The sequence below is a fragment of the Taeniopygia guttata genome, chromosome 2 (assembly GCF_048771995.1).
Source record: "Taeniopygia guttata chromosome 2, bTaeGut7.mat, whole genome shotgun sequence".
NCBI lineage: Eukaryota > Metazoa > Chordata > Aves > Passeriformes > Estrildidae > Taeniopygia > Taeniopygia guttata.
In genome coordinates this window covers 126,949,931-126,974,653 of record NC_133026.1, presented here as the reverse complement: position 1 = coordinate 126,974,653, position 24,723 = coordinate 126,949,931, and the positions used below count along the sequence as shown (strand labels likewise).

Sequence of the window (24,723 nt, the reverse complement as noted above, 5' to 3'; positions counted from 1 at the left end):
TGTATTCATGTCCCATAACTTCTGTATTTAAAGGCTTCCCTATGAAAAAGGTCCTTGTGATCTTTAGATATGTCTTAGAGTTACCTTATCAGAGCTATTTTTGAAGATGGGAAAGGTAGCCAGGATGTTAACATCATCTTTGGCAGTCTAGAATGATCAAAGGCCCTTTCCTTAAGTATATTTTACCCAAATATTAGTGCTTACAAATATTCTATGTGGAATTACTTAACTCTCTCAATGTACGTAGTTGAAAAAATAATTACAAATTATTTACTGTTTTCTTTGAAGAATTTGTGAGTCAATAAATTCTGAGCTCACAGCAATATTGGGCCCACCCAGTGAAAAATAGCTACTACATGTCTTTCTAAAGTTCTTCAAAGATCACAGAAGAAGGTATTCAGCATATATAAATTATTTGAATAATTGTAGTTTAAGTCATGGAGGGAAAAAGATTGTCCATTGCAATTTAATTTAAACGTCAAGACCAGCTCTCAGCACTGAGGAATTAGTGGCCATGCTTTGGTATCATTTCACCACTCTATTTCCTTTGAAAAGTACCTTATTTTGTGTTTTATTAGAGGCACATTGGTACAATATTTTTCTATCAATTTATTAAGTTTATATTATGGTAGAATCAGCTTAACTGGCATGCCCAGCATATGTACTGCCAGAGCATCATGCCATCAATCAGTAATGGCATCCATGGATGGTGTCTGTACATAAACTAGAAAAATGGCTCATTTCTTGAATTTCCTTAGCTGTAAATTACTGTTCATTACCATACACATTACACTGCACCACAGTTTGGGTAGTCAAGATGAAATAAGTCTGTGTTAACATATTGATCTGCTTGTTAGTTTTACTGAATGTGAATGAATGAGGGTAATTTTCCACATTTTCCTCATCAAGAGGCAACTGTGACCTTTGCGAGCAGCAAAGATTTGTTTAATGAAACTGAAAATGCACATAATTAGTGATTTCACTGTGGAAAAGGTGACTGTGGTCTTTAAAAGTGTCTACAGGCTATCTTGAAAAGTGCAGAAGAGGTTGTCCTTCTACAAAGGCAGAGGAGGCAGGGTTTAGGAATCTCCTAGCTCAGTCCCCATCTCAGGGTTACCAAGGTTCAGCAGCTCTTGATCCTCTCAGTCTCTGGTGCCAGCCCCAGCCCTCTCCCCCTGACTCTGCTGCTCCATTTATCATAAGAGCAGCTCCTTGAGATGGAGAAGGAGTGGGACACTTCTTACTGATATATAACTTAGCAATTTTCTGGTTCCTACCTATATGTCATATTAAACATAATTTCATAAAAATATTTATGCTCAGCTTTACAGAAAATACCCTCAAATCAACTGAAAAGCAGTTATCACTGAGTAGAACTCAGCAAGGAATAATCTATTTAAATTTCCCTTTATCATGGAATGTCTCCTGGCCTATATGTTTAGATCCCTATATGTTTAGATTTAGAGGGACAATGCCCTGGGTTACAACTTTAAATTGAGGATATAAAATTAGTAAGAATAACTCCACTAAAATGAAATCCCTAAAATCTAATTGTTCAGACTGTAGGAAGAAATCAAAAAAAGTAACAGAATAAAATTATAATTTCACTAGAAGCCATAATGAGAGATGCTTAATGTATTGACATCACACAAATGTAACCTTTACAGCATCCTCACTGTAAAAGTGATCAAAGGCAAGATTTGCCCAGTTATTAGATTCAACATTGAATCTGGCACAAGTTTTGCAAGTTTATCCAAGTATTATATTTTGCATAAATTACCTAGAGAATTGGAACAGTGACCATTTCTACTAACCATCTGTAGTGCTGACGGAGCAGCAATGAAATAAAATAGGCAGCCATGGCTGATTAGAAAGAAGATTGCCACACAGTTGTAACAGCATCTCTCAGAATAGTCTATCACTCCCTGGGACTACTGAAGGATTAATGCACTGTTGTTGCAATAATAGGGCATACAAAATCCATGCATGGATAAAAAGTAACTCCTATATAGGTGCTATTAGGTGCATCACATTGCTTAAAGACAAGAAACTGTTTTGGCTGGTTTTGATATTAGCAGGTAGCAGGAAAATGTGTAACACCATTGCTCCAGGGAAAAGGTGCAACAATGCATAGAAAACATCAAAGCCTCTGGTGGTTTTGATAGGTATCAAGAGAAGAATGGCTAGTTAAATGTTTATGTTTCTGCTGTGAAGTAATTTCTATTTAGAGGTAAGAATATTAAATTAAGGGGGTTTTTGTTTTGTTTTATCCTTATTTTTGACTAAACATATCTTCTCTGCTTCTGGCAAAAATTTGAGAATTGTGTCTTTCTGACCGACTAGGTATAAAACTTCCACAAAAAAAGATCAAAGAAGTTCCCAAGAGTTTTCATTAAGGAGCTAGAAAGGAAAGGCATGAATGTCTGGAATATCCTTGTATGACTCCTCAGAATTAATTGCTTACAGCTTTTTGAATTTATCTTAGTTTGATTTGACTTGTACTAGTAGTCACAATTTTAAACAAATAAAAATTCCAAACCATAATTTAATAATGTTCCCAGATAAAAAAACTTTTATTCATAGAGTCCTCTTTGCCTTGTAGCAGGGTGGAACTGGTGATATATTTAGCATTATCACCAGCATTTCTCTCTTCAGTTGAGAGATAGTCAATTCAGCTACAGACTGGAACAGGCTTCTCAGGGAAGTGGTGGAGTCTTCATCCTTGGAGATATTTAAAAGATGTGTAGATGTGGCATCTGGGGACATGTTGAGTGGTGGATTTGGCAGTGTCAGGAGGTTAATTGTTGGACTTGATGAATTTAAGGATTTTTTCTAACTTGAATGATTCTAAACCTTAATGATGCTATGATTTTTGATTGACATAAAAAATCCCCCAACAAATCTAAAGGAACAAATGAACTGTTTTCCAAGTCAGTGCATGAAATAATACTCAGGATAAACTGAGCAATACCTGTTTTTCTTGTGCAGCAGCTATTCATTGCATTAATTCTGTGAAAGGTGCATTTGTAAGAAGTGTGATTTCAAAGAGAACAAGACTATGCTCTGTGAAAAATGTTAATCAATTCTAACCTCATGGAAAAATGGGTGCCAGCCAATTTAACAGTTTTTGTGAAAACAAAAAAGCAATTTAAAACTTCATTTTTGCTCAAATATAATGTTAGTTGTGGAATACCATTGTCAACAAATGCTTATCTAACTTTCCTCCCAGATAATTTCTTTTGAGATAAAATTTTCATAAATGCTATTGTAACTATTAGTCAACTATGCAAGTAAAAAAAATCTAGGCATTCTGGTTTATAATGGGTATCAACCCTCAAGATCGCAGTGATTTACATAATTACCATAAATGCACTATCAGTAACTAAATTTCAAGCCCTGTGTTACTCTCTCAGCTCCTGTAATCTTCTCTTTTACTTTACTGGCTCCTATTTTTAGACTATTCAAGAAATTTTCAAATAATGATAAGGCTGCACTAACTTTGCTTAGCTTTGGGGTTTTTTGAGCAAAGAAGAAAAATTAATGATTTCACAGAAGCAGATAATTAGACATGCTGTGTTGGTCATTGAATCCAGTATCTTCTGTTGCACACCACACACCCCCCTTTCCATGTTTTTACAAGCAACATGTAAAAAGCAGTTAGGGTTTTTTTCCCCCAAAAAAAGATTTGGAAGGCTATTTGAGAACTTTGTAGCTCCACTGAATAATTGTCTTGTTCTCATCCTAACATTAATGTTATGTTTTGTGTATGTAAATACTGCATGAAAACCAGTCTTAAATAAATCAGTTTTGATCACTACTGCTCAAATGCATTTTGCTAGTTCACCTAGTCTGGTCCCTTGCTATCATAGATAGATCATTAGGTATCTTTCATAAAAAGAGTTGCAAAGGAGGGAAGAAAGTCCCTACAAAGCAAAGAATCAGACTTTTACAGAGTCTGTAAAGGAGAAAATTTGCACTATCCCATCCTTCTTTTCCTGTGTTGTCTGTCATTTCTTTCCATTCGACCCTGCTGTGCTTTTGTCTCCAAAGGAAGAGCTATACTTCAGTATTTACAGGAGTAGTGTGAGAGATCATCACTTTCCTTCCTGCTGTAAGTTGTAACACAAGGAAACAGTACTGAAACAGAAAGACTGTAGCTCATATTCTGGTTAGGTGGGGTTTGTAATGAACTATATTCCTTCCAAATGCAACTCAGTCTTTTCCCTGCTGAAAGATGCTCCTGGAGAAATCAAACTCTGCGTTTTTAGCTTAGCACCTTCCCATCAAGCAATGGAGCATGCATGATTCCTACACTGCCAAGGCCTTCCTGTCTTCCCAGGTGCAGTGTAGTTTGTTTGGCAGGAGGGATCTGGCCCCAGAACAGTGAAAGAAAGTAAAAGCTTCTTGAACCTGCTAACACACTGGAATGTTTTCTGCCACAGATGATGATGGTTTCACTTTCAGACAGCAGAGGAAGGCTGGGGAAAACTCAGTTCAAAAAAGCTGTGCTGACAGCTCTTTCAAACTACAGAGGGCAATAAAGTACACAGAAAGCATGCTGGTCTGGGTCATTGCAAACTGACTCAGCCACTGCAGATACACTGTGTGCTGGTGTGTCCCACAGCGTAGGTCTTCAATTCCAGATTTCTTTTCTGTATATGAATTTTCCAACTAGCACATCACTTAGAAGATAATAATAAATGCCGATACTACTCAGTCACTGGTCAAGGGACTCAGTGGCTGCAGTGGCAGAATGGTGACAAAGTTTTATGCTGCACTAGGAGAGGAAACCCAAGTCTGGCCTGGGATGCATGTCAATGGCCATTTCAAACCACACCATTTCTGAGCACCAGCTTGCATGAGCAGGGAATCAGCTTGAGCTATGAGCTGCCTCACATCTGTGTGTAATTGGTGATGAACTTCATTTATTATGCTATCTCAATGTGCTAACTAACTTTTGCTGCACATCCAGCTCTGATTTTAGATGGCCAGAATCCAGATTTTAGACCACGAACTTAAGTAAAACTTGAACCATTTAAGATAGAAATTTTAATATTTGCACTGCAATGATCTATGAGGTCACATAACCTATCTGTTTCCTGAGAACTGAATTCCTGTTGAAAACAATCCAAACTTTGAACTGAAAATTTAATTTCCATACAAAGCTCTAGTGGCTGAATATATCCTTGGCAGAAAGCTCTATTTTAGAATTTTTGAGGACACCTTTTTTGTTTGCCTGTGTTCATACAGAATTTCTACTAAATGAAATTAAAAGCAATTTTCCAGTTTTAGCCTTGCTGTATTTCTGTCACCTCTAATAAATAGTCAGCTGAAGTATTCCTGAAAGACAGAAAACCCATTAGGTTTGAATCCTCAGTTAAGAAAATAAAATTCAAAGAAACTGTGGTTTGTTTATATTTTAGATGGGTTCTTCAAGTAGCCATATGAAACACTTATTAATATTCCAGATTTTCTTATCCATATTTCTAGTCAGGCCAGTATATATATTTTATAATCTCATTACTCTGCTGGGACTTCTCCTTGTAATTAAGTTCTGAAGTAGTTCTTAAATGCTGTCTTTTATTTACTTCCAGTTGTTATGAGATGACATCCTGCCCTTCAGCAGTAGTATTTTATACACATGGCTATTTTAAAAAAAATTATGCAATAGTTAAAATGATCCAATCTGTTGCTTTTTAATATCCAGATCAATAAGACAGTGAGTCAGTGCTCCTTCATTATGAGTGGAAGATGCACAGCATGAATGAAGAGACATTCAGCTTCCTGGCTCAAGCTCTAAGTAAAAACGCTACACTTTTGGGCTTTTATTTTAGCAGGTTATGTAAAATGTATGAGTACTTTATTCCTGCAAAGATAATACCAATAGATAAACCAAATACCAAAGATAAACCCAAATACCAAAGATAACTGCTTCACTAAAGAAGCACAGCTTTCTCCACATTGATCTCTCCACTGATTGACTGAAAAAAAACCCCAGGGTTTTTTGACCCCAGGGGATCTCACTGAATAATCTTGGCTGAAATTTCTGGTTTTGATGACTAGCCTGGTGTGCATCTGCGGCTGGGTTTGGAGGATCTGGGCTCACTTCTGTCACCTTTTGAAGCTGTTCCACCTTGCACAGGGTATTTAACTGTTCAGCCAAGGAAGAGGAGCAAATCAGCAATGTATTGATGCACTTCTGGTCAGCCACACAGCTGGGATGTGGTCTGAGCACAGGAGCAGGTACAGCCATAACAAACTGAGTGCCAGGTGGACCGGCTGCCTGCATGTCCTGCAGCACTGCCACATCCCTGGTCAGATGCGCAGGTGGAAAAACCAACCTTCTTCCCCTGAGAATCATCTCCTCCCTCCAGGGTAAAGGTCCCCTTGCTGTGCGGTGGCAACAGCCCTCACACCTATTGGCAGGCTCTGTGACCACTGCTTTTGTTTAAAATGCCTCAAATGGAAATGAAATCTTGTTCTTGGTCAGGAGGTTTTGCTCAACCCACCAGGTTATTTTTTCAAATTTGGTCTATTTCCAAATATTGGTGTTGATACTTACCCACATGTCATAGGGGACATAGAATCCTCTTCATACAACAATGCAAAGAACATTCTTCAGGCCATTCACAAATATTCTGGCTATATCCAAACTACAATAGTTTGCAGACAGGACTTGAAGATTTCATATACAACCATTTTGACAAGCATTTTCTTACTGGATTTTGTTACAAATATGTATATTTGGAAAAACTTAATCATTATTTAGTAAATTCTGATATGAAAACTACTGGAAATACTCCAAACAAACAAAATATACAGTGTAAAGAAAATTTTACAATTTTTACTTACTTTCTTTGTTTTGTCCATTGCCTTCAGTATGGTTATGTTTAAGTCTTCCAAGACAGATAGAACATTTTCATACTCTCCTAAGTGCTTTGAAAAATAATCTAAAAGAAGAAAAAAAACTACATCACCTACAAATTATCTGAAAAACCAGTGTTTCATTAAATATCAGCTTTATCAAGTCTGAATTAAGTTACAACATTATTAAATATCTAGATGCAAAATGAAAAGGAGTTACAATGAAAAGGATAATTTTCTTTTTAAATTTTGTATTCTTTCTCTGTAAAATCATTCCTGGCATACCTGAAATACCAAAATCAGTATTTCAAAACATTTTCTTTCAATAAATGAGCTGACAAGTTCACAAAAAGTGTAAATATCAGCTTGACAGATGAAACAAACTTATTTTCAAAATATCTACATCTTCTTTGTAAATTGAAATTTCAGACTAATAGTCTACAATTAGTAGCAGCAAATGAAGCTTTCATATGTAGGCGGTGAATTTGATTATACTGATAAGAAAATGAGTAATTCTGGTAGAGCCCTTAGAGATAATAAGTGAGGCTGGTTGAGAGCAGCTGTTTCTCTGAGAAATGAAGAGACCATGAGTTGGCCAGCTAAGCTTCTAGTCCCAGGTGCTGGGATATTTTCAACAAATATGATGCATGCAAAATTCATTTTAATGAAAATTTCTTTTAATGGAAAGAACAAGTTGCAGGATGTCCCTGTGTGGCTTCTCAAAGCAAAAGACTTCTTAACAGAAAGAGCTGATGTAAAATCAGAGGCATTACAGCAAGAGGAGGGAGCAAACCTGGGAAATCATGACCCGAGTTCCCACTTGGTTGATGTGGTGAAATACAATAGAGGGAAGCGCAGGAAGGAAGCAGTGTGAAAAATAAATAAATTTATGTTAGACAAGGCATTTAGACATCAGATCACTTGGAAGAGCACAAAAATCAACATCTAAGTGGCAGACATGAAGAACAAGGTTAGATAGGAGCTTTTTGAAATAATAAATAGCAGCCCTTCAGGGCTTTTAAGAGGTCAGCATGAGCTTCTCAGGGGAATCATGAGAGCATAAGTTACCAGGAAAACTGTGATGTGATCTGGTATTGCTGAGAGTTTGAATGAAATTATTTAGAATTAAAACATATTATGAGTTAGTACCCTGGATGATTTTTAGCTTCATTTCTGAGAAGAACTGATATAAGTCAGAAAGAGCTCTGTAATCACAAGCTTAAATATGGATTGAGTTAATTCAGTACCAGATTCATGGATGAGAAACACCCTAGTGGCAACGTTTGAAGGATTTAAAAGGCATTTGAAGCAGCCTGTATTTAATCAAAATAGACAATAAACAAGAGTCAGTGCTGGACTGACATCCCTCCAGTCCAGCAAACCTTTGAAACATCAGCTGCAGTAAATCCCATGTGGAACAAAACCACCTCTCTTCCTCAGCCAAGTTTATACAATTTTGGCCAGATGCTCAACCAGCAGAAGTTGTCACGGCCCAGTTAACTTCAGATAAGCCTCTTGTCATATATTTATAAGCCACAGGGTGAGGTGGTTTTTAGTGGGCTCTTGGCCATATCACCCCGTGGTATTCAACTTGACAATATGTTCATCTTTTAAAGGTCTTCAGCATTGTTGACCACTGGAAAACTTACCATGTTTCCCCCAGAAATTGTCTGGTGTTGACAAGTATGATTTTTTTTCTGACATTTTGTGGGAGAATCTGCAAAAACATTTGTAAATTGTTTTCTGCTGCAAGAAACACTCCTAAATCAGGTGCTGTTAGATAATCTGGAGAGCAAACAGGGTGTTGGGGAAATGACTCACAGCTCAGAATGGGTACAGAAATGGGTAATTGGGCCAAAATCTAGGCCTTGCAGGAGTTTTATTGTGACAAAGGATCATAGAACTTGTCAAACTTGCTGTTCTCCCTGGCTCAAGTAGGAGGAAAGTAATGAATTTTTTTTAGTAGGGTATATGACAAGCGTTAAAAGGTATCTCATAGTAAGGGGAAATAAAATACAAGTAATCTATCTATCTATCTATCTATCTATCTATCTATCTATCTATCTATCTATCTATCTATCTATCTTTATGCCAGAACAGATCTTGAATCTCTGAGAATGTGAAATACAGATTAGGAAAAATATTTTCAAAGTAAATTCTGCACATAGGGAAATTCTGCACATTCTGCACAAAGTCTGAAAAGATTATAAGCCATCTGCATTTTCCCAGGAGTTCTCTGAGTGAAAATTATTTTCTGTTTAGCTACAAAGATTAAACAGAAAAAAATAATCACATGGCATGCTTATTTACACAGGGCTGCCGCAGGCATATATTATGTTCTTTCCCAAAAAAGAACTTACCACAGAGCTCTTCTGTGTCAAGATTGCTGGAAAAATAAGAGTACAGAAGTTAGTGAGGTTAGTAATAGTGTTTTTTGGGGTTTTTTTGGGGGTTTTTTTTTTTGGTTTTTTTTCTTTTTAATTGGTAAACAGTGCAGCTCAAACATTAGCCTGACTGGGATATGAAGCCCCCTGCTTGGGCTGCAGCAGGAGATGTGAGTGCCTGGCTCTTGCTGGCATTGCTCTGCTGCCTTAGGGCAGAAGGCTGCAGCCTTTCTGAAGCTGGCTGCAGGTGTAGCCTCTGTTCCTGAGCACATTCCCACTGGCACCTTCCCACTCACTGCAAACTCACTCTCAGGTTCAGCCTTTGTGCATCATGATGCAGTGGCTGCTCCTCAGGCCTTACACATTTGGCCCCAGATCTTGCAGAAATCCATCTAAACACCAGAAATTTTTTTGTTTGGGGTTTTTTCCTCCACCTTTATGCTTGTACAACTCTTCTGTGGCTGTCATGCTGGACAGCAAGGCTCGGAGATCTTGGCCTTCCATGCTAAAAAAGAAAAGAACACAAAAACCTTCTCCTGTTTGCAAACTTTGCTTTGCAATAGTGTTCTATGGGAGAGCCTTACAGAAGGAGGATAAAACCAGACTTAGCCCATGAGCACACATCACTCCTAAGACTTTCTGGCCATGCAAGACCACTTCACCACTACTAGCCTTGGCAAAATTAATAATATAGATGTACTGTCATATTCCCATGCCATCATTACATAAATACCTAAATGCAGGGAAGTGTTCTGTTCAATTCAAACCTCTTTGCTTGAAGTAGATTTCATCTTGATCAACTTTGAAGTGATATTTTCTCTCATGAGCAAGGCTTTAATAGTTAAAAGAAAAAAATATTTGACCTACAGCTCATTACTGAAAGTTAGCATATTGCTTTTCTTCCAAGGAGGAAAAGAAACAAATTATTAAAGAAACTTAAAAGCATGAATGTCCTCTTTAAATCTTGCTGAAGGGTGAATATTGAATGGCTGACTGCACTTAGTATTTTTTCACTTATCTTTTTAATGGAATTTTTTACTTGAACTTTTAATAAAATGATGACACAGTACTATCTTAAAATCACTTTCTCCACTGCTAACTTCCTTACATCTGGCTTTTATTTCACAAGGGAGAGAAACTGATAGAAATTGCAGGATCCTGGATTATCACAAACTCTTCTGCAGTTCACCTGTTGATTTTGGAACAGTCCAGATGTTCACCTTTTAAATGCAAACTGAAACCCTGAAAGCTGGAAAATTTCCTGAGTCAAAGAGCCTTGACAGGATATTATGAGGTTAAAGGACAGGAGAGTTTGTTGTTATAATGCCTGCTTTTTTTTTTCATTGTCCCTGCATCTTCAGCTCCTTCACATCATCTGCCTTAATGACTTAATGTAAAAGACACTTCTGCATTTCTTAATGCACAGCTTAAAATAGCCTTTCACATTGTTAACCAGTCAAATTCATGATCTATTTCAGAGTTTACATTTACATCCCTTCTGGTCCATGTTCTTATGCAATTTCCTCAGCACCATGTTAGTGACATAGGGCCTAGGGGCTTTCAGCATCCCTGTTTTCAACATGCTGTTTGTCCTACTGACAGGAGTGGCACAGCTACAAATGGACTACCAATGAAAATGGAAGTGTTCAGATGCTGAATTCATTTTCAGTTAGAACTGGACACATGAATAACCAGAAAATATTACCCAAAGCATTTTGTATAGCAAGCTTGTGAAAAAGCACAGAAAGGACATAAAGAACAGATTTCTGTCCAGCATACTCAGTATTTCCTTCTGTTATAAATATCCTTAGAGACTTCATTGTTCTTAGCATCCTGTTTGAAGGGGATGCTGTTCTAGACAGGGAAGCTGTAATTTTGTGTCAGTGATTATTTTATTCTCTCTGCAATAATGACACGGCACTTCAAAAACAAGTTGTGAATAAACCTCAGAATTCTTTTGCTTCATACAAACAATTTTAAGTTCCCTGCAAGATGCTACAGAAATAATTAAATAATTTTGGCAAGTATTTAATAGTGCAGGAGTGAGGTGCACACCAGAGGGCTGTTTCTGTAACTCAGTACTCAGATTTACAGCAGCACAGGTTCCTCATTTCAGGGGGTACATATGCCAAGGATGCTTCTGCTTAGACCCTTAATCTGGTAATGCTGAACATGTTATTAACAATATTTGCTGGATGACTCACATCCAGGCACCAGACCTCCACTCACGATAAGCAACCAAATCATAGGGTGAGGCAAATGCATTCACATCATGTCAGAATGATAATTCTCAATTTGCTTTCTGACTACGAGATGCAGTCCTTCTACCTGTCTGCGTCTAAAATGTTCTCTACCTAAAGAACACGAGCTATTGGTAAAGGAGTATTACACTGAGCAGTCCTGATCACTGAAATGTTGATCATATCTATTGTTCAGTAAAATAAGCAAATTCACTTGAATGAACCATGGCAAAAATGCTGATTTGAGGTACCTCTGGAAGTGGTCCAAAATGCAGAATTGCAAAGCAGCTGTGCTTTTGTTCTGCCCACTACAGTTAGCCATGGACTAGGGGCAGCCAGGGAGGAGAGAAGGTTAAAGCTATTCCACTCATCCACTGCTGTGGGTCCATGGATCCATCCACTGACCTGACACACACTGTTCTATGGTACAAAAGGCACCTCTAGGCAGGGGAACCAGCAGAAGATCTATGTATTTTCCCTGGACCACAAGAAAAGGTATCCATCTTACAGAGGATTGAGTCTGAAATATAAAGTAGTTAATTTATTGAAGAATCCAATCCTATATGAAAGTTTTATGAACTAACTTAATTTAGAAAAATCACTGCCACAAATTACAGCTGGAGAAGGATAATACTTGCTTCTTCAGATCTCTCTTCATTCTCAGATATGAGAAGGGTTTCTCTCAAAAGCTTGAACTAACTATCTTTTCAGTCCTCTTTGCATGTCTCTTGGCTAAATTTGGTTTTAGGGATGAAAGTTTCAAGCTAGTATTGCCTCTTGTTAAGTAGAAGCATATAATTTGTGAGTGAAAGGAATTCAGCATTACTTAAACGATGCAAGAGTAACTGAACAGGTGTCCATGGACAACCTCAGCCAAAAAGCTGTAAGGTCTTTGCAACCAGAAAGCCTGTGTACCATCTCACTTCAAGTCAGCAAAATTAGGTAACTGCTCCCACACTACTGAGGATGTTTTGCAAAGGAGCCTTATGTGTGCACTTCCATTTTAAGGATTTTCTGCCTCGCAGCTCCTTTGCAACAGCAAACAACACCTTTTGTACAGGTTTGTTCAAGGTTTCTTACCAGTGTGGGCAAAACTGCTTCCAGCAGGATGCAGTGCTGTAAGAAGCTTTGGCTGGGCTTCTGGTCACAGAAAAGGGAGAGGAGGAAGAGGGGGCAGAAGTGGGACAAAGCTTCTGCCTCTGGGGAGACAAAGTTCCTGCTGCCCCGAGGACACTGCTGCTCTTCAGTCCCAGATCCAGCTGGACTGTGCACCCTCTGGGCTCCCAAAGGCAGCAGCCAGCTTGGCTCTCTGGGCTCTGGCATGGGCAGCGGGGTCAGCTCTTTTACTATCCCACAATTTGTTTCACTAAATAATTGCCTAGTTTGCTTAGCTCCAGGCTAAGTGATAACTTCAGAGTCACGACTTACTGCTCTGCCTGTAGCAGGACTGAAGGAGAGAATAAAGAGAGTTTTTTCCTGACTAAGAACTCATCTGAAAAAACAACTCTCTAGTCCTTTGCATTCAGCAGTGACTCACAGGGATGCGATGACTACACAGCTGACAAATCACCTTAATCATCCCAGCTATAACAGCCTTTGTGTTGCTAAAAGAGGCTCAATAATGCTCTTAAAATTTGTACTGTAGATCACTCTACAAGGGCTGCAGAACTATGATTTTTTTCCAGAGTCTGAAGACACAAACCTAAATGAGGAAATGAGATGCAGCATCACAGTGGCTCTTTTGCCACAGAGAACAAATTTCAGTTTTCACCTGAGGGGATAATGTTTCAATTTCTGGTTTTGTCACAAAATTATTTAAAAAAACAAAACCAAAACCAAACAACAACAACAAAAAAAACCCAAAACCAAATAAACCCACCCCCCCCCCATTAAATTATTTATTCTTAGACAAAATAAAATGTTTACATTGGTTTCTTACACTCCTTGAAAATGCACAGAAGCAGGCAATTCCAAAATGTCAGAAATCAAGCAAACAAGGCAGGAGGTCAGCTTTGCTGAACAAGGCATCTTCTTTTGGAAAAGGAAGGGGTGTGCCCAGTGTAAGCAAGGTAAGGTGACATGGGAAGAATACAGAGATGCAGCTTGACAGTGCAGGGAGAAAATTCATACAGCCAAAGACCAACTGGAGTTGAAGCTGGCCAGAAATGTGTGAGAAAATAAAAAGTTATTTTAAATATATTAATGGCAAAAGGCAGCATAGAAATAACATCAGCCTGTTACAGGATGAGGATGGGCACCTCACAAACAGGGACATGGGCAAGGCAGAGGCGTTTGATGCATTCTTTACCTCTGCCTTCAACACAGATGATGGACCAAGGGGGGCTCAGTGCTCTGACCTGGAGGACCATGGCTGTGAGAATGCTTGATCCCAGTAGATCCTGAAATTGTATGAGATCTGCTGCTTCAGCTGGATCCCTACAAATCTATGGGGCTTGATAGGACTCACATAAGAATCCTTAGAGCTATCTGATGTCATTGTAAAACCTCTCTAGGTGATTTTTGAGCAGTATTAAAAATCTTGTGGTTCTCTGGGAAACCCAGACTAAGGAAGGGACCAGGCCTCCAGACTACACCTACCATTAAGCAACCAGCTTACTGCAGGAAAACCAATGTTATCTACTGCAGAACTGAAATGAAACACTTTAAGTCAGCTTCATTTAGTTAAAGGCAACAAAAAATAGTCATTACTGTTTGATTTTTTCACTGAGAGGGATTGCCAGTTGTTTCTGCATAAAGCTAAATTTCCCATTAAAAATCCCACTCATATGAAAAATTCTATTTGCAGCTTGTCTGTCCGACCAGAGGATCTGTTAGTAAATCATTCTTGGTGAACTTGTTTGATCACTTGTGAAACACTAAAATCTATAATCAGCTCACTCTGACCAGTATCTTGCCTTTGTCTATGTACTTCACTTCCAAACTGATTTCTGTAGCTATGGTGATGAGAAACCTGTGTTAAAGCCAGTAGCTGCAATTACATGTCTTAAATATTAGCAAACACATCTTCCTGATGCCAATGCTGCACCATGTGCCTGAAATTATAATTTAATCTAAAAGAACCAGTTTTTTAAAAATAGTCAAACCTCAATATATTATTTTCCTCTTGCAAATTTGCATTCAAAAATTCCTTTTAAAAAAAATTACTCACCTGAAGTTTACCTAATTAAAGACCCAGTCTGTTATGTCATATTCTTCTTAATACATTTTTTATTTTCTTTGTTTTACTTATTAATTAATTATTCTTTTCTTGTATTGAACTGTGAAAGATCAGTAATAGCATGGGACTGAAACAGGCCTTCCAACTAAAACACAAAGAAACCATCCAAGGCAGAGATAGTTAGTACAATTAAACTGCTGAGGACTTATCATTATTAAGTTTACAAGCAGAACCTGGAAGGAAGCATTCTGGTCCATATAAACATGTCTTTCATTTTAGTTTCAGTGCACAGTAGTGGGCTCCAGGCTCATGGGTTCCCACGGCTGCAAGGATTGCAAACCAGCCTCTTACTCTCTACTTCCAATTGTCAGCTTTTGGAGTTTGCTGCTAGGGCAGATGATCTCAGCACTTCTCTTTTGACCCAAGGGAGGAACGAGTGCTCTGCTAATGGAGACCTGGGCAGGTGGGAGGAAGGTTTATTCACTCTGGGGATGAGTCCCAACTGTAGATGTCCGTATGTGCGCTGGCTGTCCAACCTGCCCTGCCAGGCACAGGAGTCCCAGTGAATTCTGTGGAGTGAGAGGGTTTAACAGACCATTTAGAAGCAGACTCAGAAGTAATTTGATATAACACAGCCTCTAGTGTTGCTTCAAACGCTCTAGCATTTCTCCTATCACCTATGTCCCAGCTACTTCTGCTGTGTTACACTTTCCACCTTGGGCTGATTTTCAAGTGTGAACATCTTAAATGCATAATGCCTGGGCAACCGAACTGAAGCCCATGTGAAGCCCACAGTAACTTAGGTGCCAGTGACTTCCCTGAGCATGAGGGAGACTTAGACATCCTGCTGACACACAGACATCCAAGTGTAGATGTCTCCATAGTGCCATGTCCCATCCCTCTATCTGCTGTGCATGCAGCATGACACACTCCCCAAATTCCCAGCATAAGCTCAGTGCTGCAGGTGGCCAAGGCGCTCAGATCCTCACCAAACTCATCTGTGGCTTGTGCACAGTTTAGCTTAGGCCACACACAAAGGTTTAATGGGGCCTCCCTACCTTTGGGAGGCTGCCTGTGCCCCAGGCCCTCAATAGTTTCAGCATCCTTGTAACCAGGGTCCTGACCAAGGAATTCATTTTACCAGTGCATAAAGGGAGAAAAATAACTCTGATTCCCCACAGACTCCTGTGAGTCAGTAATCAGTGAAGCATTTATTGCACTATCTCTCTGGCAGTGCTGCAGACTAAATTCCTTTGAGACCTTCTATGTATCTCTTAGTTTGTAACTTTGCCAAATATTCTCATTATCTTCTGACACCTTTTCCTGGAGAAAGCCATTATACTAAAACAATTTCCATGGAATTCATGAGTGGTGGGAGGGTAAAGGATTAGGGTAAAAGGGAGAGTACATTTGCAGTGACTTTTGCGAAGGCTTATTCTCTAAACCATTAACCATGTCAAGGATTCTTGCTCTGCTGAAACACAAGCTTCTCAGAGTTGACATTAAAATTAAGTAGGAGAAGATTTACCAAAGAAATTAGTTGTAACAGCCTTCACCCCTTAAACCACTAATTTACAACTTTTCCTGTATGTTTTTCTCTCCATGTATGAAAAGACCTGTGCTTCTGATACCTTTCTATAATTTCAGTACAGTTATTCATACAACACATAAACATAACAGCTGTATTTCTGCAGAGCTTCCTCAACTGTGCTTCACCACTGTTTTACATGAAGGATGTTTTACATTCAGTAATAACCAGCAGAGTATGTGGGTCTTCAGGTCCGAAATTACTTCAACTCCAAAATTACTACAACCTGCAAGCTGTGTTCTCCATGACCCTCCTTGTCAGCCCAAAGAGTCTTCTGGTGACTTTGCAGCACTCCCATTTGCTCCAACACCCTTCCCATTGCCCCCATCAGTCCTGCAGAGCCCCACCGAGCACTGTGGAACTTGGAGCTCAGACTGGGGGAAGAGAGAGGGGCGAGGAACCACACTGGGTTTCCTTCACCCTCACAAAACTCCACAAAGGATAATTCAGATTTCAAATAGAGTGCATTGAGATTTTTTGAAGTGTTAGGACAAGCATTGACCAGGTCCAAATGGACATTACAGATGTGTAACATGGATGTCATGTCAAATATATGTCAAATTGGGACAGAGAGATAAGCTCTTCTCCTTGCCCCTTCCCTGCTCACAGACATGAACTCATGTTGGTCTAACTCTTACTCTGGGGGCTTGGCTCCTACTCAAGAAACTGTGGGGATCTACCTTGACCTCCTGATAACTTAAAAAGAGCCTAAGATGTTGCCCAGATGCTTAGAGTGTGTTTATACTGGGGCTACCTGCAAAACAATTATAAAAAAGGGGAGGAGAATCACTGTACATACTCCAGGCTGAAGCTTAAGTCACTGCTCTTGATTTCCTGCCTGTATTTGTTCAGTTGGGGTTTTTTTACGGGTCTTTAAATACAAGACACTACTTTGCAGCAGACTAAAATGCATGCTAGGAAACAAGCGTCCTGGAGATGTGGCTGGAACAGCCTAGACCTGATCACTTCTGCATCAATGCAAAGCCTTTCCTCCACTGGCAGTGTGAGGGCATCTGAGTATGGACACTCCACAGCTGTTTCTTTATACCATTTAATGGTATTTGATTGCCCAAAGGTTTCATGAGATCCTGGGAAGCACAAAAAGAAGTGACTCTCAGTGGCAGTCAAATGCCTAATTTGCTTTCAGCTTCACTCTGAAGTAATGACAATACTGGAAACTGCACTTACATGGTTAACTGCTACTCCCCTAAAGCAGTCACCTTGTACTAATTACATGCCAGGAATGCTCACTATATGGCCTAATCACCTCCAAGAAAGGTAAATCACTAATCACTAATTACCTTCAAGAAAGGTAAAATATCATAGCAATACTAAAAGATGGAAAAATAAATTCCTTTTTGCATGCATACGTTACTTCACCTAATTTGGTTGTCTTATGCATTTGTTTCTGGCTGTATCCAAAAGAAAAATGAAGCTAAAAAATTTAGGCAATCAATTTTTATACTGTGTCTTTAATGGTATTTACTTAATATTTCAAATGTCAGAAAAAGATAAGGTAGAGACTTTTAAATAGAAAGAAAAATAGTATTCATGGAAGTACCTCTATAAACTGCAAAATATATGTCCACATTATGTACTGAGGAAATAACCTCAGCTAATGCAAATTTTCAGTAAAACCAATGATCTGCCTTGAATGAATAACCTATACTTTAGGGTCTAGAAAAAAATGTACATTTAAATTCATCCTGTTATAATAAACTCCTATTCAACCTATGTCTTGGAAACTTGATGCAGCAGTAACTACTTCTTACTCATCTGTGGTTTTCCTGCTGATTTGGCACTAATTGACTCTTCTTTTACTCTGTAAAAAGAGAACACCTGACTGCTTCAAATACCAAGGTGCAGAGATCCTAGTCAGTCAGGCAGACACAACCTGAATTATAGGGAAGTTAAACCCCCTGTTATTTTCCCTGCTATCGCATTGGAAATGGTAATTACTCATTTCAGCAGTCTTCCACAGCCTATCTGCTTTGTGACAAGCATGTTGCATTAGCTTGGATTGGTCTTTTTAAAAGTTAATAATCTAAATCTCACTTCAACCAGACCAACATCAGGGCCTGTATAATAGTGGGGTTTAACACCTGCTTTATTTAGTTCCCTTAGAAGTGTTAAGCCAGTGTAAGTCTTTCATGCTTTGAATCTTTTATTGGAAAATTGCTGCAGCATAGCTGAGAAGGGAATTCAAATTGCCTGAGTTTGTGGTCCATGGCTATCACCCCAAGGCCACATCTCCTTTTTCATCTTCGGGCTTTAAAGTACAAAGACTTGTGCACACAGACAGTGAAGTTTTGAATGATGGCAAAGCTAGAGGATTTAATGCAGGTGGAAACAACCCAAAGTCTATTCTTGTGACAAGATGGTTATGAAGTCTTGAGAGACTCCAAGAAATTAACTAAGGGATCATGACATGCTTCCCTAGAATTCTGTCCTAGGCATTTACATGTAGTGTAAATCATTGCATAATCACAACACTTAAAAAGTATTTCTGGGACAGGGAGCTACAGTCTGCAATTTGCAAAGAGTGAAATGAACCAGAGAGAAGATAAAAGATTTGCCCAGAGTTTGACAGTGTCTCCATTTTAAATGGATAAGAGAGACAAAATAATCTGTGCAAATCTCCTCCCACTAGCTACAAAAATGAGCAGAATTCTTTGCCCTCTCCTTCTAAAACCAGACATAAAAAAGTTCTAAGTCGCATCATTTCCATGTCATTCCCTTAGATAATTTGGAAGTGGAAACGTCTATCTTAAAATAAATGGTTTGGGGATTGTTTGATATGTACATTATTCTTTTAATACTTACATTAAAACACTTCCCAAGGTTCAGTGAACATTTTGCTACTTTTCTTAGCTAGCTTGTTAATTTGAGACATTGTACCATAACTTGCCCTTTTCAGGAAATTCCAGTGAGTAAAGACTTTGCCTCACTATATCTGCTCCATGTGATTTTTTTTCTTTGAAAGATATGTTAACAAGGAAATTATATTATACTGGCCAAGTTGTCTCTCTTTGCTACACCCATCTGATATTTGGCCTGTGACACCTTGCTGACTGGTTTCTCAAAAGCTTACAAAAGGGTAGGGGAAAGCTCTTAAAATGTATTTGCCTCTGTTCTGTATCAAACCTGGTATAGTACTTTTCAAAGTGTGCAATGTCACCCAAAAGCCTTTTATCAGTTACAGATGCCATGAAATACACTCAAAAAGCTTCTAGTTGCTGTTTTAAATCCAAATTTCAAGTATGTTTTCTTACCCATATCTAGGTTCTCCTCCTCCTCCTGTAACAAATGCTAATCCATCAATACAGAGCACCCTTTCTTCTGGTTCAAAAAGGTAATTTAGTAGCTTGTCTTAATCTTCCACTTGCTCCATTCCCTGAAATACTGAAACTCTTTACAGCATGTATTCTGTGACTTTTGTGCCCAGATTTTTGTAAGACTTTTTCTGGACAGTGAGAATGATCTCTCTCTCAGATGGCTGCTATGACAATTTAATATTACAAGTTAATAGCAGCAGCATTCAACAATTGCACCAATTCTTCAGGTGTGCCTATCTACCAGGAGGAAATAATGTTATCCTCACTTTTCTACATATTTTTCATATTTATGTATTTTCTGTTAAAGAGAAACTGGTGTAATAAAAATAAAAATAATAATGGTATTTAATGAATTAAAAAATCTTTACAAATAAAAAGCAAGGAGAAATAGATGTAGAACGTGTATTTTTTCTTAGAAATCTTGCTTAGTATCAAGAATTTCTGCCTTTATCCAGATGCTTGCAGATAAATGGAACGATGGTAAAATAAAATCACTTACACAGGTATGTGGTACATATGAGGAAGTCCAAAGCTGTGTGAATGAGTCTGGCTCTGAAATGAGGCTTTGACTCTGGGTCATTCATTGACCTTCTTGGCCATAGGGGCACATTCTTAGCTCCTGTTCAACATGGTGTTTACCCAATATCCTTTTCTGCCAAGCTGCTTTCCAGCTGAGTGGGCCCCAGCATATATTGGTGCATAGAACCACAGAATCATAGAATTGTTTGGGTTAGAACCGACCCCTAAAACCACTGAGTCCAACTGTTAACCCAGCACTGCCAAATCCCCCAAATACCTCCAGGGTTGTGACTCCCCATCCCTGTCTCCATCACCCCATCCCTTAATCACCTTATAAATCCTGTAGCATTTTTTATTCACCACAAGTCCAACAGATCAAGTATAATTTCTTCTGCTTACTTCAGGACATTATTTTGGCACAAATTCTAAAATCCTGTGAATTCTACTACATTTAATTTGATTCCATTTCCCACGAAAGCTGGGGCTTGTTTCTCCCCAGAAGCAGGACTTTGCACTTCTCCTTGGTGAACTTCATGAAGCCCCTGTCAGCTTATTTCCCTGTGGCCTTGTTAAACCCAACCATAATGGGAATATCCCAAGGGACTGCACCAGGACAGGCACCATGCCACCAGACAAGATGGCTTTTTTAACTCTTTACTATATATAATTTCTTCATTTATTTTATTCCCTTCTCAACATCTGCTCCAAGTATTCATCTCAATATGATTCAATGGAATTGAGAATTGAGGAATTCATGTTTAAACCTGAAGGAGGCCCCAGCTCCTTTTCTTTCCATGGTGGGAGAATGCAGAAAGCATCCAACTTCCACCCTGTGCTCTCAGTACCCAAATCACATTTATTGAAATATGCAACTATTTCAACAAGTTTCAAAACACTTCACTTATACAGTTTATAGCCATATGCCACAGACCAGCTTCCTTCAAGCAGCTTTCTATGTAAGCTTGTTTCCTAAAATCAGCGTGAGGTCTGTTTTCCATTTGCAGGTACAGAAAGTGGCACTGGAATTGTAAGAAGGGGGCACTTACTCAGTATTGTGTGTATCGATGGTGCGAAAAAGTTAATGCAGTTCTTCTCCACTCAGAACTCCGTCAGCAAAGTAAGCTTTGAATTCATCAAAGGACAGTTTCCCTTCATCTGAAACAATGAAGAAATGGAAATTGACCTAATTTCATTCATGTTATTTCTTGTTTACTCCATGCAGTAGAAGAGAAAATTATTAAAAGCCTCTAGGTCTTCAGCTTAAATGTAGAAACTTTACATTTTAAATGCAAGGGTGATAATCAGCAAACAAAAATCAAATAAAGATTCACCTTTTCCTGTCACTTAGAAGAAATTTGAAAGATTAAATTTTATTTAAGTAATAATTTATCTAAATTGTTTGAGCTTTTGCATGAAGCATAAAGAATATTTTTATAGCCTAAAACTTCACAAGTCTTTTATAGTTAACACTAAATGAAAGTTCACATGTTTCTTTCTTTCCCTCAGTCATACATTGAATCCCTCATTAGGCACTAAAATAAACTTAGAGGATAAGACTAAGATGTTCTAAGCATCAGACTAATCTAAAGTGTATTGTGACTTAATTTTATAGTGGTGAAGAATCTATTATAAAGGCAGTATCTAATTCCTGTGACTACATGCTGTACTACAGCAGGCAGATTTGAAGAGTAGAGCTGAGAAGTTTAATTCTTCTTTTACTTGCTATTATTTAATAATTTGACAGGAATATATGGCTTCAGATATCTTGAAGGGTTTCAAAATTGTACAAATTAAATGTCTACTTCAACAAAACCATTTTGAAATGTTTAATATGAAAAGAAAGGTTGTAGCTGGATCATCATTACAATCAAAATAGAATGTCAAGATCTTCAAGAGCCAGAAACAAAGATGGCACAAAGCTGCAATGATTACCTAGCTGAGAATCTAAATACATTTGCCATTTGGCTCTGGTTACAGAGAAGGAATATCAAATATTGAGTGTGTTGAGCTGAGTGTTCTCACAGATATGCTCTTACAGATACAATCACTTGCATAATTAAACAACCTCTGCAGCTTTATACTTTGCTGGGAAGGCTGATTTGCATGCAAGTTATACACATACTCAAGAATACTTCTGAGTGAGAATACTCAGTGACTTCTGGCAACTTTCCTGAGATAAACATATGAGTTTACCCATAGAACAGCCTAGGGTATGACACAAAATACTAAACAAGTCTGATTCAGTCCTTCAGGATCATTGGATTTATCTCAATCCAGAAAATCACTGATCCATCAACAGACTGGGTACTTCAACTATTTTCTTTATTTTTTTTGTCATCCAAGAGCAGACATTGCTTTTTAGTTCCTTGCTGTTTATTCTTAATAACATTCTGAATGTTATTGACATTGAGTGACAAATCACTGAGATTGTTTCTGGCAAAACACAAGGACTTCTGAACCTGTTTGGTACTTACAGACTTCATACAGTTGCTTTTCCTAAAAAAAAAGCTCTGATTATCCAGGGCATTTCTCTGATTTTGTATGAGTGTAACTGATTTGCCAGAGCAGCTGAGGAGGGCTTCACTGCCAATGGCCATCCTTGTGCTTCCTCAGTGCCCAGATACAGCTCAGATCCAATGCTGAACAAGTGTTCCCTGTGCTGTTAAACTGAAGATGCATTTGCCTAGACAGTTGGTTTTTCCCCTCCCCACAGGTGTCAAGAATAGCTTTTATTTTATTTTAAAGCTGTGTCATTTGTCCTCAGCACCACTGCCCTGGGCACACCTCACTGCCCTTGGAGCGCCCAGATAAACACTATCTGGTTTAAGTGCTGAGCAGAAACCTCTATTAGAGAGTCTTCAATCCTTGCCACTGGCAAAGTGACAGGGGAAGGATGAGTAATGAAATAAACTTCTCTGAAGCTATGAATCCATCAGGGAAATCAACCTTCAGCTGTATTTGCCTTAACAATGTTATTTAAGAAGCTGTTTTGCAAGACTTGCTTGCATTTGTCTGTCTTCTCTGACATCTTTCAAAAGAAGGGCTTCTTCATTAACAGCCACAGTCACCTGTTCTCCTTTGTCTCCCAACTGGCAGACAAGTAAATAAAATGAAAATATAAACAATAAAATTAATCCCCCATGTTGCACTTGCAAATTTATAAATAGATTCACACAGTGGTTTACTCCAGGTTACAGGCCTTCCTCCAGGTTACAATTGCATTCTCACATTTATTTTAGTAAAATTCACCTGTCTATTAAATAGATGGTTTTCTGGGTAAAATATACCCAAGGGATATCCCCCAGCCAATCTGCTGCAGAAATGCTAATATACTCTACAGGATATTCTTTGCATAGCTGATGCCTTCAGTAGAGAGCAGCATATCTGACAGAGGAAAGTTACATACAGTCTCTGAGTTGAAAGGTGATTTCAGTCAAAAGGTATTGAGTGAATAATGGACAAGGGCACAGATGTATTTGGAGCCTGTGTGCACAAAATAATGGCAAATGGTGAGGCCACAGCTCGTGAAGGAAGTTATAGTGATGTAGAGAAGAGGGATGTCTCACAGAGATGCCAGCAAATGCTAGAGGACAACTAAACCACTTCCACTATTTTGGGCATCCTGTTAAGATTGTGAGCCTTTCTAAGCAGTTTAAAAAACAGTCTTTTCATAGCAGGAGCCACATCAGATGGAGCTCATACAGCTGAACAGCAGCCCTAGGGCTTATGGCACTTGGAAGAGCCACATTGGCAATCAGAGGGGAAAACCACTGAAAAGCTCATCCTGGGGTTCACCATAGGAAAATGTGATTTGGATAACTGAGCCCTCAGAGCTGTCTTAGCCCAATCAGATAGTGCCAAACCTGCCTGCAGGCTGGCAGCATGCATACTACCAGGGCAGCGAGGCTGTTTATAAGCACAGCTCTATAAAAACAGATCTATAAGAACAGATCTATAAGAACAGATCTCTGCCCCTGTAGGCCAACAATTAGCAAAGGAAGAAGAGAAAATGACAAGTGATATTAATAAATGGAAAAACTCACAGTGGCAAAAAGTATTTATTCACCAGGAAGGTACAACAGGGACTCGGAAATGACAGTGCTCAAAGTCACTTCTGCCATGGGAAAGCCAAGGGCCAAAACACAGACCCATTCAGGCCCTCACAATTCTCAATGGGAGCTCAGTTTCTCATGTGGGTGTTGTGACAGCCCTTTATGGATTTTTGAATCCATCTGCCTTTTTAGAACTTAAAGCCTTCAAGTGTTTCATGTGAGCCACAGCTGCCTGCATGGCTGAAGCAAACACACTGGGAAGGCAGCATGAATGTGGGTCCTCCTCCCAGCTCACCTGCTCCTGGGGACTGCTGTGGGACTCGTCCTGTGGAAGGAACTGACAGTCCACACTTGCTGTAAAAGGTTTGGATCAGATTACTTGAGTTCTATAAGACATTGCCCTGTGCACAGAGAAAACAAGGTAGTGGTGGGCGGGGGGGCACATCACAATAAACATAGATGGACTGAACCAGATGCAAAAAGATGAAACCCACGTGGTTTACTGACATATGGCACATAGGCTGGAATCAGACTAAGAAAGATCTGCCAAAATAATAAATTTC

At 38.8% G+C, this 24,723-nt stretch overlaps 1 protein-coding gene across 1 annotated transcript in view; it reads right to left on the bottom strand.

Moving 5' to 3' along the window:
* The window catches only part of NECAB1 (N-terminal EF-hand calcium binding protein 1), a 48,604-nt gene that overhangs the window by 11,768 nt on the left and 12,113 nt on the right, over positions 1-24,723 (bottom strand). Inside the window, 3 exon segments of the mRNA XM_072924814.1 lie at positions 6,853-6,950; positions 9,225-9,250; positions 21,155-21,263. Of these exon segments, the coding sequence (XP_072780915.1) occupies positions 6,853-6,950; positions 9,225-9,250; positions 21,155-21,263 (233 nt within the window).